The 14,897-nt window shown below is 44.0% G+C and overlaps 2 protein-coding genes across 7 annotated transcripts in view; one reads left to right on the top strand and one right to left on the bottom strand.

The window, feature by feature from the left end:
* QSER1 (glutamine and serine rich 1) overlaps positions 1 to 13,507 on the bottom strand; it is a 79,963-nt gene extending 66,456 nt beyond the window's left edge. For 2 of the 6 annotated variants that reach the window (XM_010812730.4, XM_059874880.1), the window contains exon 1: positions 13,275 to 13,505. In XM_010812730.4, coding sequence (XP_010811032.3) covers positions 13,275 to 13,465 — 191 coding nt within the window. In that variant the 5' untranslated portion in view covers positions 13,466 to 13,505. Of the gene's footprint in view, positions 1 to 11,429; positions 12,093 to 12,582; positions 12,673 to 13,274 lie in introns of those variants that run through there. The other 4 variants (XM_059874883.1, XM_059874882.1, XM_059874879.1 and 1 more) reach the window with 4 other exon arrangements.
* On the top strand, positions 12,153 to 14,691 carry LOC132342354 (uncharacterized). Its single transcript, XM_059875158.1, has 2 exons — positions 12,153 to 13,137; positions 14,478 to 14,691. Exons 1-2 carry the CDS (start codon positions 12,439 to 12,441, stop codon positions 14,517 to 14,519), a joined length of 741 nt encoding a protein of 246 aa, XP_059731141.1. The 5' UTR covers positions 12,153 to 12,438; the 3' UTR covers positions 14,520 to 14,691.
* Positions 14,692 to 14,897: the final 206 nt, after the last annotated feature.

Genomic DNA, 14,897 nt, shown 5'->3' with positions numbered 1-14,897 from the left:
CTCCCATATACAGGCGGATTCTTTACCAGCTGAGGCACAAAGGAAGCCTAAGAATACTGGAATGCGTAGCCTATCCCTTCTCCAGCGGATCTTCCCAATCCAGGAATCGAACCAGGGTCTCCTGCATTGTAGGCAGATTCTTTACCAGCTGAGCTATCAGGGAAGCCCTGAGTGGACAAAAGGTGTACACACAATAGGTCTATGCTAATTGGCTGGTATACTAGATTAGCTTTAAAAAAAAAAATACATATAATTTTTTTTTTTTGGCTATGCGCTGGGTCTTTGTTGCTGCACGAGCTTTTCTCTAGTTGTGGCAAGTGGAGGCTATTCTTTAGATGTAACGAGCCGTTTTCTCATTGCGGTGGCTTCTCTTGTTGCAGAGCACGGGCTCTAAAGGTGCATGGGTTTCAGCAGTCGCAGTTCCCAGGCCCTACAGCACAGGCTCACTAGTAGTGGCACACAGGTTTAGTTGCTCAGCAGAGTGTGGGATCTTCCCAGACTAGGGATTGAACCCATCTCCTGCATTGGCGGGAAGATTCTTTACCGTTGAGCCATCAGGAAAGCCCTAGATTAGCTTTTAATAGCAAGTCTGGAGCCATCATCTTCTATGCTGTAAGTTAAGGTCATTGGGCCCAAACTTGCTCTTGTTAAAAAGTAATACAAAGATACTAACAGCAAAAGACCATCTCTTGTTTTTTTGTACCGCCACTGTTCTATTTAAACCCTATCCTTTCAAATGGTTCATACTCTTACTTTGGCATTGTCCAATAAACCTTATTTATGTAGCTTTAGCCAAACCAAATTGATTTCAATAACTTAATGTCTGTTTAAAAGGAGATAGTACCAGCTGTTCTAACAGATCAACATTCAGTTTGCTCAATATAAGAAATGTTTAAAAATGTTAAGCCATCTAATTTAGGCAGATCCAAGCAAAAGTATTTTAGCATATCCACATTTTTGTGTTTATCATGCTTCACTAGGTCAGATAAATCTGGTCCCAAGTTATTTAAACAGGATCAGTGATCACACAGTAATGAGAATGACGGCATTTAAGTCATACGAAAATTTCATTATTTTATATTTAGTTATATCCTATAGTCCTACAAACACAGGGTAAGTTACATGGTCAGGATCCCTAAAGAAACTTACATTTACGGAGGCCAAATTTAAACTCTGAGATATTAGATAATAACTCAAAGCAGAATGTATTCCAGCATTAACTATACTCTTTATTAGATCAATATCTATTTAAGACTTATTAGGTGACAGATATTTTCAGGAAGGGAGAGGGAAGGGGGGAGGACTAAACAGCTCAACTTGGATTGTCAAGAAACATCCAAGGGTTACTGGATAGGAGTCAACGATAAACAACAGTATAGAAATATTTACTATCAAGGACTGACAAGTGCTACGAAGAAACTTCAAGCAGGGTGCTGAGCGACACAGTGATGAAGTGGAGTACAGATGGGGACAGGGGAGCCACCGAGGGCCTAACAAGGCAGCATTTTGAACCCAAAGAAGTGCGGGAGAAAGCCCTATAGACAGATCATCAGAGCGAAGAGTGGTCCTAGTACAGGAAACAGCCCAAAGACCCCAAGATAAGAGCGTTCTTGTTGCTGTTCAAGGAACAATGGGAAAATGGTGTGCTTTTTTCAGAGATAAAAGAGACAGAGGTCAAGGGAGAATCTGTGGTCATGATTCCAGAAAAAAAAAATGAAAGAAAAATGAATGGATATGCTAAAACTAGGTCCATGCTCTCCTATTTACCTCTTCAGGTTATACAGTACTTCTACACATTTTTGAACACATGCTTACTACTGAACAAAAATTAAAAAAAAAAAACCTAATTGCAGAAAGGCCTAGGAGGGGAAAAGTCCAGCCTAGCTAGACTGGCCCAAGGGAAATTCAGAAACTGTGTAACATCCTGGTAATAAGTCATCTAGCATGTTCCTAAAATTTAGAACAGCAGCAGCAGCAACAAAGGATAAACATTTCACAAAGAAGGAAGACATTTTATATGTAAGTTTAGCAAAAGAGTAGGCAATATGTTTTTAAACAAAGCTTGTAGTCTCACTTGCATCACTGGGGGTGGGGGTGGGGGTAACCTCTTATTGAAGTACTGTTTCTCTTACTGAAGTACTGTTTCTCAATGTAAAATACTTCTTTTCAAAAGACGACCAAATATCACTGTTTCAATTAGACTGTGATTTAAATCTACATTGCCTTCCTCATTCACCTTCCATTCTTCATTACCCTGTGTTTTCTCGTATCACTTACCAAAATACCAGAAAATTTACAGTTATGTTTATTATTTATCATCTGTCTCACTCCACATACCCAGTTTAAAAGTCATCAGGGCAGGGATCTAGGTTTTGCTCACTAATATATTCCAAGCTCCAAAAGCCATGACAGGCACTCGGTAAACATCTCTAAAATTCCCATATCTTATGCTCAGTTCAGTTCAATTTAGTCGCTCAGTCGTGTCCGACTCTTTGCAACTCCACGGACTGCAGCACACCAGGCTTCCCTGTCCATCACCAACTCCCGGTGCTTGCTCAAATTCATGTCCATCAAGTTGGTGATGCCATCCAACCATCTCATCCTCTGTCATCCCCTTCTTCTCCTGCCTTCAATTTTTCCCAGCATCAGAGTCTTTTCCAATGAGTCAGTTCTTCCCATCGGGTGGCTAAAGTACCAGAGTTTCAGCTTCAGCATCAGTCCTTCCAATGAATATTCAGGACTGATCTCCTTTAGGATGGACTGGTTTGATCTCCTTGCAGTCCAAAGGACTCTCAAGAGTCTTCTCTAACACCACAGTTCAAAAGCATCCATCCTTTGGCACTCAGCTTTCTTTATAGTCCAACTCTCACATCCATCCACGACTACTGGAAAAACCACAGCTTTGACTAGACAGACCTTTGTCGGCAAAGTAACGTCTCTGCTTTTTAATAGGTTGTTTAGGTTGGTCATAGCTTTTCTTCCAAGGAGCAAGTGTCTTTTAATTTCGTGGCTGCAGTCACCATCTGCAGTGATTTTGGAGCCCCCAAAAATAAAATCTCTGTTTCCACTGCTTCCCCATCTATTTGCCATGGAATGTTGAATTTTAAGCCAACTTTTTCACTCTCCTCTTTCACTTTCATCAAGAGGCTCTTTTCTTCTTCTTCGCTTTCTGCCATAAGGGTGGTGTCATCTGCATATCTGAGGTTATTGATATTTCTCCCAGCAATCCTGATTCCAGCTTGTGCTTCATCTAGTACAGTATATCTCATGATGTACTCTGCATATAAGTTAAATAAGCAGGGTGACCATATACAGCCTTGATGTGCTCCTTTCCCAATCTTGAACCAGTCAGTTGTTTCATGTCCAAACTAAACCCAATCACAGAAAACTAAACAAACTGATCACACGAATCCCAGCCTTGTCTAACTCAATGAAACTATGAGCCATGCTGTGTAGGGCCACCCAAGATGGACGGACCATAGTGGAGAGTTCGTACACAATGTGGTCCACTGGAGAAAGGAATGGCAACCCCATGAACGGTATGAAAAGACAAACTGGGTGGGGCCACTGAGATTTTGTGGTAAGGGAACACCTTCGTGAAGAGATGATTTTTAAGCAGAGATAAGAATGGCAAGAAGAGGGTGATAAGGTGATAAACATCACTAGCATCACCTAAGAACTAGTTAGAAATGCAAATTATTGGGCTCCACCTCAGATTTATTGATTCAAAAACTCTGGGGTTAGATCCAGCAACTTGTATTTCAACAAGCCCGCTGGGTGATTCTGAAGGACTCTTAAATTTGACAACCACTGATCTAGGGTTAGACTGAGTCAGAAAAGGGAATTACCAGAATTGTTCTGGCCTTAGGACATTTACATGTGCTCTTTCCTCACATCTTAGTGAAATGATACTTCAAGCATTCTGTACTTGACTGTCAAATTAATCTTATTAAAACTCTTTTTTGGGGCTGATATTATCATCATCATCATGCCTGTTAAAAATCCGAATTTCAAAGCTCCCTACTGAGCCGTAGAGACTAAACTCCATTGTCTGTCATCAAAAGCCCTCGAAAATCTAGTACCAGTACACTGTGGAAGAGTATTATTACTCTGGTGACCTCTCCAAGGAGGTCTTCTCTGTACTGCGCCCAGGACTGCTCTGACCAGTAACCTGCGACAGAAGTCATGCTATGCCAGTTCAAGGACCTCCCCTTAACTAATCCAGCAGCTTCTACTCCCTCCCACTTTGGAACACTTGCTCTCAGAACTGCCTTCTTTCCGCTAATACCTTATGCCATTTACTCAATGTTAACAAAAATTCAGATCAGTCTGTATGCAATACACCTGAAAAATGCTTCCTTAATCCTCTTGAACTCAACATAACTTTTCCCTAGAAGTCCCCCAAGCATTTTTATACCTCTTTAAAAAAAACAAGTACTCTGCTTAGGACTATAGTCATTTCTTTCATTCACTGAATGTTCTACATGCACTGACAATGTGCCAGATATTGTTCTGAGTGCTGACAATAATGCTCATATGCTATACACTATTCTATATGCCAGACACCATTCTAAACGCTTTTCTGTGTTCTCATTTAATCTTCAAAAAAACTTTCTGTTTTCACACAGGGAACTTCAGGAACAGAACAATTAAGAGACTTCTTTAAGATCATACTGCAAGTGGTGGAGTCAAAACACAACCCCCTTAAGTCAAATTCTGACTTAAGAGCTTATCCTATCAACCATTTCTCTAAACTGCCTTCAACAGATGTGAATAAGACAGCTCACTGTTCTCATGGAACATGCATTCTACTAGTGGTGGTTAGCGGAATGGGGAAGGGCAGCAATAAGTGATACATACGTGCTTAGTCGCTCAGTCGTGTCCGACTACTACATGGACAGTAGCCCACCAGGCTCCTCTGTACATTGGGATTTTCCAGGCAAGAATACTAGAGTGGACTGCCATGCCCTCCTCCAGGGGATCCTCCCAATCCAAGAATCAAACCAAGGTCTCCTGCATTGCAGGCGGATTCTTTACCAGCTGTGCTACCAGGGAAGCCAAGTGATATATATAAATCTAAAAAATTACTTCAGAGAGTGATAATACAATGAAGAAAATAAAACTCTGTGATATAATACAGTGATGAGAAGTTACTCTACAGAGGGCAGTCAGAGAAGATCTTTTTGAGGTGGTAACATCTGGGTGAAGACCTACATGTCCAGAAGTAGAAGCAAAAACCTGTAAAGAAACTCCAGATAAAAAGAACAACCAGTGCGAAATTCCTAAGACACAAATAATCTTAGCATGTTTCAGGAACAGAAATAAGGCCCATGTGGCTGAAGGATGGTAGATGGAGCGGAATGATTAGGTTGGAGAATTAGCCAAGGCTCAGATCACTTACAACCTCAGAGGCCACGATAAGGACTCTGTATTTTCCTGAGTAACACAAGGAGGTTGTAAGCAGGGTAATGACATTACCTGACTTCTATGTTGAAATGTTAATTCTGCCTGTTAATAAACTCTATTATAGAAAGGCTAAAGTGGAAACAAGGAGGCAGCGCAACTGTCCATGTGGGAGCACATACATATGGAGATCAAACCAGCAGGATTTACTGAGGGAGTGGATATGAAAGAAATGAATCATAGATGGCGCCAAACTCTTAGGCATGAGCTACAAAGTAAATGGCAGCATTATTTACAGAGGTGGGGAAGATTAAAGGAGAATGTGGTTGCGGGGTTAGGGCGATAATCAGGTTTTAGATATATTATATTTGAAATAGTTATTCAGTACCCAAATGGAGATGACAGGGAGATAGATAGATATGAATCTAGAGATAGAGATTTGAAAATAATTTTGTATATATGACAACTTCACCAAGGGTGAGTAGAAAGAGAAGGATGGAACGCCAAGCTTCTTAGGCACTTCAGCATTTCAAAGCCAAGTAGACAGGCAAGAGTTGACTCATTGGAAAAGACTCTGATGCTGGGAGGGATTGGGGGCAGGAGGAGAAGGGGACGACAGAGGATGAGATGGCTGGATGGCATCACTGACTCGATGGACGTGAGTCTGAGTGAACTCCGGGAGTTGGTGAGGGACAGGGAGGCCTGGTGTGCTGCAATTCATGGGGTTGCAAAGAGTCGGACACGACTGAGTGACTGATCTGATCTGAGGCAGCAAGTATATGATCCTGTAACCTTTCTCAATTACAAGTTTGTGTTTTTTTTTAATGAAGTATAGTTGATGTATAATGTAAGTTACAGGTACACAATACACTGATTCACTGTTTTTAAAGGTTACACTGCATTTATTGGATCACGTTCTTTAAGAGGCAGGACAGTGTCTCCTTCATTTCTGCAGTACCCTGTAGAACTTAGCTTAGTAACAGAAACTCAGAGATGCTCAGTACATTTTAATGAGTGAATGAATTTGACATTGGACTTCTCAAGCTTTCACTGCAGAAATATACTTGATAAAGGCAACAGTGCCTTGCATATACTGGGCACACAAATATTTGTTTAATGAAAAAGAAAAATCCTGTGTTTTGCTATATACACATTAGTGCTCACACTGTTCCAGAGAGTATAACAAGGAAAGGAGGAAAGCAAGCAGCAGCCTGTACCTCCACGCTTCCTACCAATGACAATCACAAATGCCCTAACCCTTCATTCTGGTCCCGACTACAGAGTAGACAGGGAAGGTGGGGAATGGCACGAGAGACAGCAGCAAGGAACAAAGGGCTTCCAATTCCCATGCTAAAACAGAGTTCTGGTTTTCATGCCATAAATAAGTATTAATATTAAACAACAATTATATACCTAGCTCAGATGGTAAAGCGCCCGTCTGCAATGCAGGAGACCTGGGTTCAATCTCCGGGTTGGGAAGATCCCCTGGAGAAGGAAATGGCAGCCCACTCCAGTACTCTTGCCTGGAAAATCCCATGGACGGAGGAGCCTGGTAGGCTACAGTCCATGGGGTGGAAAAGAGTTAGACACGACTGAGAGATTCCACTTTAACTTTCATATGCCAGGCACTAGAGTACCATCTTCTCTGGCAGCTCAGTGGTAAAGAATCCACCTGCAGTGCAGGAGAGGCAGGATACACAGGTTCCCTAGGTTGGGAAGATCCTATGGAGAAGGAAATGGCAACCCACCCCAGTATTTCTGCCTGGGAAATCCCATGGACAGAGGCCCCTGGTGGGCTACAGCCCATGGGCTCACAAAGAGTCGGACACAACTTAGTGACTAAACAACAAAAAAGTTACATATCAGGTAGAGAGCAGTAGGCAAAACACAGTGTCCCTCAAAGAACTTCCATTCTAAAAAGGAAGGCATCTATTACATAAACAGTATACATGCGTGCTCAGTGGCTTCCGCTGTCTCCAACTCTTTGTGACCCTATGAACCGCAGCCCAACAGGCTCCTCTGTCCATGGGATTCTCCAGGCAAGAATACTGGAGTGGGTTGCCATTTCCTCCTCCAGGGGATCTTCCCAACCCAGGGATCATACTAGCATCCTTTCTGTCTCCTGCACTGCAGGTGGATTCTTTACCACTGAGCCACCTGGGAAACCCCACCTAAAAAGCATATAGGTATGTAATTACATTTCTAAGAATTTTGCTGAAACACAGTATGTATATACCATTGCACAGAACAACAGGGAGCAGAGGTCGAAAGGCAGGAGGTTTCTAACATGAAATACCTTAAGAAGTCAGGTTGGCTGTGGCGGATTCATTTCGATATTTGGCAAAACTAATACAATATTGTAAAGTTTAAAAATAAAATTAAAAAATGCAAAAAAAAAACAACATTCATAAAACTTAAAAAAAAAAAAAAGTCAGGTTGGGAGATAGAAAAAGCGTGAGAGATAGGTGGAAGGGACAGGGTGTAGGAGAGCTTTAGGTAGAAAGCAATTTAGGATGACCCAAGCAATTTTAAATGGACCAGTAAATGCAGGACCATATACAACCCATTTCAGATTTTTAAAACCTTGACCTTAAGGTGTAGGAGTAGCAGTGGAAAGGTACTAAGCAAAGGAACAACATGATCAAACTGCTAGATCTGTGTTTTTAAAAACCACTCTGGGACTTCCCTGGTGGTCCAGTGGTTAAGACTCCACGCTTACAATGCAAGGGGTCAGGTTTGATAACTGGTGAGGGAACTGATCCCAAATACTGCAAGAAAGATCCCAAGTGCCACAACTAAGACCCGGCACAGCCAAAAATTAAATTAAGTTAAAATCACTCTGAATTCTATGAACAGAACAAACTGAAGTGAGGGAGGCAGAGGAATGGACTGGGAATTTGGGGTTGGTTGATGCAAACCATTACATTTAGAATGGATAAATAACAAGGTACTATATCCAATCTCCTGGGATAAACCATAAGGGAAAAGAATATTTAAAAAAGAATGGAATGTATATATGTGTAAAACTGAGTCACTTTGCTATTCAGCAGAGATTGGCACAACACTGTAAATCAACCACGTGCTTGTGCTTAGGTGCTCGGCTGCATCTGACTTTTTTCAGCCCCATGGAGCCCGCCAGGCTCCTCTGTCCATGGGGATTCTCCAGGCAAGAGTACTGGAGTGGGTTGCCATGCCCTCCTCCAGGGGATCTTCCCAACCCAGGGATTGAACCCAGGTCTTCCACATTGCAGGCGGATTCTCTACCATCTGAGCCACCAGGGAACCCCAAATCAACTATACTTTCATTTAAAAAAAATAAAGGAATGAACTGAAGGAAGGAAAGGAAAGATTTAAGATTATTTAGTTATCCAAGAGAAAAATAATAGTGGCTTGGATCAGGCTGGAGCAGCAGAAACACCAAGTAGACAATTCCAAGACATTATTTAAGAGACGAAACAAAAGTCAGCAAGGTTTGGTGACAGAGCACGCACAACTCCCGGGTTCTGGCCTGAGCAACTAGATGGACAGAGGCGTGACTGAGAAAGGCTTCACTAGAGAAGCAGAGGTGGGGTGGATGGGGAAAGTATGAGCTCATCACTGATGATTCCTGCTACGTAGCCAATGAAAGCTCGAAGAGGTAGATGGATACGCAACTAGGTGCTCAGGAGAGGTTTGGGCTTTAGATGTATATATGGGCATCTCTAGAGATGGTATTTTAAGTCATGGGCATGGATGTGATATCCTAGGACAAAGTGCAGAATGGACAAGAAATCCTATCAACCCCAAACCCTAAGGAAACAATATGTGGAGATTAGAAGAGTTAAGAACTAGTGAAGAACAGGAAAAAGCAGTAGCCCAGAGAGGAAAGAGGAAAGTCAGAAAGTACAGTGTTATGGAAATGAAAGGAAGTATGTTTCAATTAGGAAAAAAGATGGACAACAATGATAAAGAACACTGAAATAACGATATTAATGATGGTCAGGATTCCAGGCCAGTTATAAACGATCATTAACCCATTACATAGGCAGATTACAGTATCAGACTATCCAAGTAGTCCAGTTCAGTAATGAAACATGCCCAGGTTTAAATCCCTGCTCCACTACTTACTTGCTATGTGGCTGTAAGTTTATTAATCTCACTATGTCTCAGTTTCCAATTCTTAAAAAAGAAGGTATAAACAATGCCTACCTCAAAAGATTACTTTGAGGATTAAATAGTGTTTGCATTGATCACTTAAAACAGTAGCTAGCACAAATAAGTTGTCAGTAACTGACATTACTTACAATATTACAAATTACTTACAACATTGTTTCTATGGGAAATTACGAACAACAGAAGTTTGTTCCAAATAACCTTTCACTACTTTGCGATTGTCTCAACTCCTTACAAATTGTGATCTTTCAGGTCTTATCCCAAAAGCCTTGAGGAAAATGCTAGATTTAAAACTTACTCAAAATGTCCTTGGGCTTACCCCGGTGGCTCAGTGGTAAAGAATCTGCCTGCGATGCGGAGAACCTGGGTTCTATCCCTGGGTCCAGAAGATCCCCTGGAGGAGGGCATGGCAACCCACTCCAGTACTCTTGCCTGGAGAATCCCATGGACCTCATCTGGCAGGCTATCATCCATAGGGTGGCAAAGAGTTGGACAGGATTGAAGGAAGTGAGCGTGTACACAAAATGTCCTTAATACAGTAGCCGATCACTTCTGGAGAAACTAACCATTGTTTTGTTTTTTGGAAGGACAACCTATCACACTCATTACATTCACACTAAAATCAGGATGAATTTATAATTTATTTAGGAAATTCTAAAAACTGGTGGCAAAAAAGACTGTTTCAAGTCAAAAAGGCAAAACAAATATAATTTTATTTTAAAACAAAATATTTCTGTTTAGTCATCTTCTGGTGTATATTCAAATACCAACACAACATCTATCATAACTATGATGAAACGGCCTGTCTCTTCCTATTCTGTACAAAGACACAAATGTCAGGGAGAGAAAAGATGCAGGTCTGTAGCTTCCTGATGATCATCTTATATCCAAAAACATGTAAAGGTATTTAGAGTACCTAAAATAGCCCCACAAAGAACATTTCTAACCACATGGTGACAGATGAAGATATATGCTCATTTGGTCCCTAAAACTAAGAGGACAAATAAATGGAAATGTATATACAATCAGGTCTTATCCCTGAAATTTCCATGTACCCAGCAAGAAATATTTTAGAAACATTCAGAAATCTCTATACACTCTATTTAAAGTGAAATGCTAGAGTTTTCCCATTAGTTCTTTATTTTTCAATTGTTAAACCAATGGAAATACCTAGTATCTTGTGGAGCCATTATATCAAGAAAGTGTTATTTTGGAACTCATGAAAAAATGTTTACCGTGCTATTTCCTATCAGCTGATGAAAATGTTTCATTTTAGGACCAAGTAAAGACATAAAGTAGAATGTTAGATCCCATATCAGTAACAACTGAACGTCACTACCATCTGTTAGCTTCTGAATAGGTTATTGGAAACAAGGTGACAGACAGGCTAACTCCTTGCGGATAAGTATCCACATCACATCATCACAACCAGTATTCATTTGCACCTTCAAGAAAAACTGCCACAAGGGGGAACAAAAACATTCAACTGATACATGAATTATGAAACAGCTTTTCAAAATGTTATAAAAAATATGAATAGTCTTCTGAAAACACACAATACTTACAGACTTACAGGGCATATTTCAGATTCAGTATTTTTTATATAACTGAAGAGAGCACTCGCACAGAATAAAATGAGGTACAATTAAGAAGTGTGTGTAGCCCTGTACAGATGGCCTGATCCTAACACAAGATGTTAACAAAGCAAGTTCATGGGGGAGGGGGAAAGCCTGCATTTTCTATGCTATAATTTAGCTAACTCCACCCCCAAAATATATTTTAAGAGGGGAGGGGCTGAGCATTTAAGAATCAATCGTTTTCAATAAACAAAATAAATCCCTTTTAGATTATGTGTTCCAAATAAATCTACTTACTGTTTTCAAATGTGTTTGGGAAGTCATTCTTTGTTACTTTGATAAATAACATTTGGAAAATATGACAAGTAGATTTTAGTTTCTTGCCTCAGAAGTATTCTGCTAAAAGAAACAACAGAAATAACTAGATAGCATTTGTTTCATGTACCTAATAAAACATTTGTCATTTAAAACATAAACTATGCTGCATAAACACCTATCATTGTTCACTGAAGAGAAAGTAACTTTAATTAGTAAATTATGGTATATATGCAAAAGCTACTTGTAAAATGATAAGTCAAATTACCACCAAAAATAAATAAATAAAAGGGAAAAGTGCCAAACATTTTTCATGAACTCCTTAAACTGTATATAGTTCAAAGTTATGACTATTTCTGAGAGGTCTCAGCATTTAATTATTTAGCTCCACATTGTCACATCACATTATTATATTCTTAACCCCATCTCTTTTAAACAAAGGACATTAAATTTTCTATGAAAGCATATTTTCCTTTTCTTGAACGAATTTTTTCTCATTCTCTCAACAATCATCCCAAGGTACTATCTAAGACAAAGACCACTCTTCGCACATACTTTCCAAATCATGAACGTGCAACTTCTACAAAAGAAGAAAACCTAGAATACTGTAATATATATAAAGTAAAAAAAAAAAAAAAGTTCACTTCTGTTGTGACAATAATAAAAAAAATTTGATGAGATCATAAAGCCACGAAGCTTCCTGTTGGTAGCTGAGGATGAAGTCATTAGCAACCCAGGATTCCCTGGTCCTTGTAATCAGAAGCTGCACCTACCAGATTTCTGCATTGTTCGGCAGAGGTAGCTTTAAAACACCCCGCTCCCAAATCTTCCAAACCAAACCACGCCTTCCAGTTATCATTCAAATGGACCGTTTCACAGAGTAGCACTACGACACATTTCCCGCGAGCTTAAACATCTAGTAAGAGTCAACATTTTAGATTCCCTTGGTCATGCTGGAGCAAAGATGAACTCTTGAACCCCACGCTACATAATGAGCCGGGGCTTCAGAAACGAGATGGAGAAGCATGCTTCGGTTCTTCAACCTTTACGGCCTTCACTGACCGCCCCCCTCCCTCCGGTTTCTTCCCAACTCTTAGTCACCCCAAAACACAGAAGGCAAAGAGAGATTCCTTACTTCCTGCTGTTGTTAAGAGGAGGACACCCAAGAGTAAGTTTGAACGCATGGAAGAAAAACAGCTTCATCTTGGCCACCACTGCGAACATATGTCACCCAGCCCAGGCGCAGCGTTCGCATCCCCGGGGCCCCCTGGCAGGCCCCCACGTCCCCGGGATTCTCCAGCAGCACAGACCACCCCCCCGCCCCAGGTCCCCCAATGTCAGGGACTCGGCTCCGCGCCTCTTGCGCTCCCGCCTCCCCCACCCTCACGCTCACCGCCGGGGCCCCCAAGACCACATTGTCCGTCACAATACAATGGAATGTCACTGCCCCGAACTCCTCGGCGGCCCGCTTGGCCACCCGGCACGAGTCCCGAGTTTCCCTGATCGCCGAGTTCAGCCAATAACCCAAACTTCACCATGTGGAAGCCCAGGACGCGGAGGTGACGGGGACCCACGACTCCCGCCCAAGCCTCCCTTTTACCCACGCTCCCCAGCTGCGAATCCCACATCGGGCGCCCCCACCCACCCCGAAACCACCCCACAGGAATTAGCAGCCGCTTCTCCCGGCAGGGTGAGGGCAACGAGACGAGCAGGGGGGGTTCCCCGCCGACCCGAACCCTCGGGGGGTGCTGCACGGGGGCGAAGGCCCCAAACGCATCCCCGGCTTTTCCGGGCCCGCCAGGACCCCCCGCCGCCCACTCTCCCTACCTGGCCTTGAGGCTGGGGCTGCTACCGCCGCTGCCGCTGCTGCTGGAGGCGGCGGCCGCGGCTCGGGGTTCGTAGGCCCAGGCGGGGGCGGGGGGTGGTGCGGCGGCGGCGCTGGAGGGGGCGGCGGGGGGCGCGGGCGGCGGCGGCGGCGGCGGGTCGGCGAAGCCGGAGGTCGCGTAGTTCCTGTCCATCGTGGGGGCGGCGGAGGGCGGGCGAGCTGCGGTGGGGGCTCCTCTAGGGCCCAGTGAGAGGGGGGCGGGAGGGGAGGGAGGGGGCGGGGGGAGGAAGAGGAGGCGGCGGCGGCGGAGGGAGCTGCCCCCTCACATGGCCGCAGGCGAGCGAGCGGAGGGCGCGCTGGCCGGTCTGTGCCGGGGGGAGCCGGGCCGCGGTGCGCCGCGAGGCCCCAGCTGGGCGTCAGGGGAGCGGCGGCATCCGTGGCCGGGACTCGCGGCGGCGGCGGCGGCGGTGGCTGCGCCCCATGTTGGTGGATTTCCCAGGATGCACCTCCCGGCCCCCCCCACCTCCGCCCCGCGGCCTCGCCCCGCCTCCCCTCGGCGCCCCGCGCTCGCGGCTCGCGGGCCAGAGACCGCCTCCTCGTCCGCTGCTGCCGCCGCCGCCGCCTCTGGAAGCCCAGCCCGGGCGGAGAAGGCTTGAGGCCTGCCCGGCCCAGGCCAGCTCCGGGAATCGTAGGGGCGGCCGCCAGCCGTAGCCCGCGAGCCGCGGACTTCCCGCCCCCGGCTGCTCCAGGGGAAGCGGTCGGCGCTCGCCGCGCCCCGCGTGGGAAGGGGCCGCGCCTGCCGGGCGTCCTCCGCGAGGGAGGGGGAAACTGAGCGGAAACCCGGCGCGGGGTGCTGCGGCGGGGGAGCCTTGTCAACGCTTTGCCTGGAGTTCGTTATTTGACCCTTGGAGTTATTTTGAGTGACTCAAATACTCAGTTCTCAGATCGCGACTCCTTTCTCTTCGCCTCGTCCCAAACCAGAAACAGCTGAGCAGACTGTTTTACAGTTCCGTTTACTCCCTTCCTGCCCAAAGCTTGCTGGGCTAGAGGACCCTTTTCCTGCTGTTAGGGGAGATTTATATTCAAAGAGATTCAAATTCAAACGTATTCTTTTCCAACCCTCGTTGAAAGGACCTTTCCCTGGGGGGCTCTTAATTAACTGTCCCCACCCCCACCTTGGGGATTTTTCTCATTCTGGGTTTCAGAATCTTCTGTCCCAAGATGAATACTGCCCCTTCATTGATTAATACAGCCGCCATCTGGATGACTTTAATTACCATAAATTTAAACTCAGAGTGCACAAACTGTTGAAGTTTTTTGTTTGAGGCTTGGAACTTCAGCAGGACTCTATCCAAACGTTTCCTGTCCGGCGTCCAGGTTGTTTGGGGGAGGAGGGGAATTAAAGATTATTTGCGGTTTCCTATTGTATGTGAGAGTTGTTGTTTCTTCTAGTAACTTATGTGTAGTGAAACAAGAATCATAGAAACCACTATTTGGTCCTTAAGGCATAAAGTAAAAGTTAATAACAGTGAAGTTGATTGACCATCACCCTTTTAAAAAATCAATACAGGTTTAACACCTATTTATGTGCTTAGTACAGAAATCTGTCCCTCAAGATAAGCTTA

This window comes from Bos taurus, chromosome 15 (genome assembly GCF_002263795.3).
Source record: "Bos taurus isolate L1 Dominette 01449 registration number 42190680 breed Hereford chromosome 15, ARS-UCD2.0, whole genome shotgun sequence".
Lineage (NCBI taxonomy): Eukaryota > Metazoa > Chordata > Mammalia > Artiodactyla > Bovidae > Bos > Bos taurus.
This window is presented reverse-complemented; position numbering and strand designations above follow the sequence as displayed.

What these genes read in the sequence shown, in the direction of transcription:
- LOC132342354 (XM_059875158.1), top strand. Translation starts at nt 12,439, where the DNA reads ATGAGCCGGGGCTTCAGAAACGAGATGGAGAAGCATGCTTCGGTTCTT. An exon ending in CAGCCGCTTCTCCCGGCAGG is followed by an intron (nt 13,138 to 14,477) that starts GTGAGGGCAACG and finishes TCTGGGTTTCAG; the next exon opens with AATCTTCTGTCCCAAGATGA.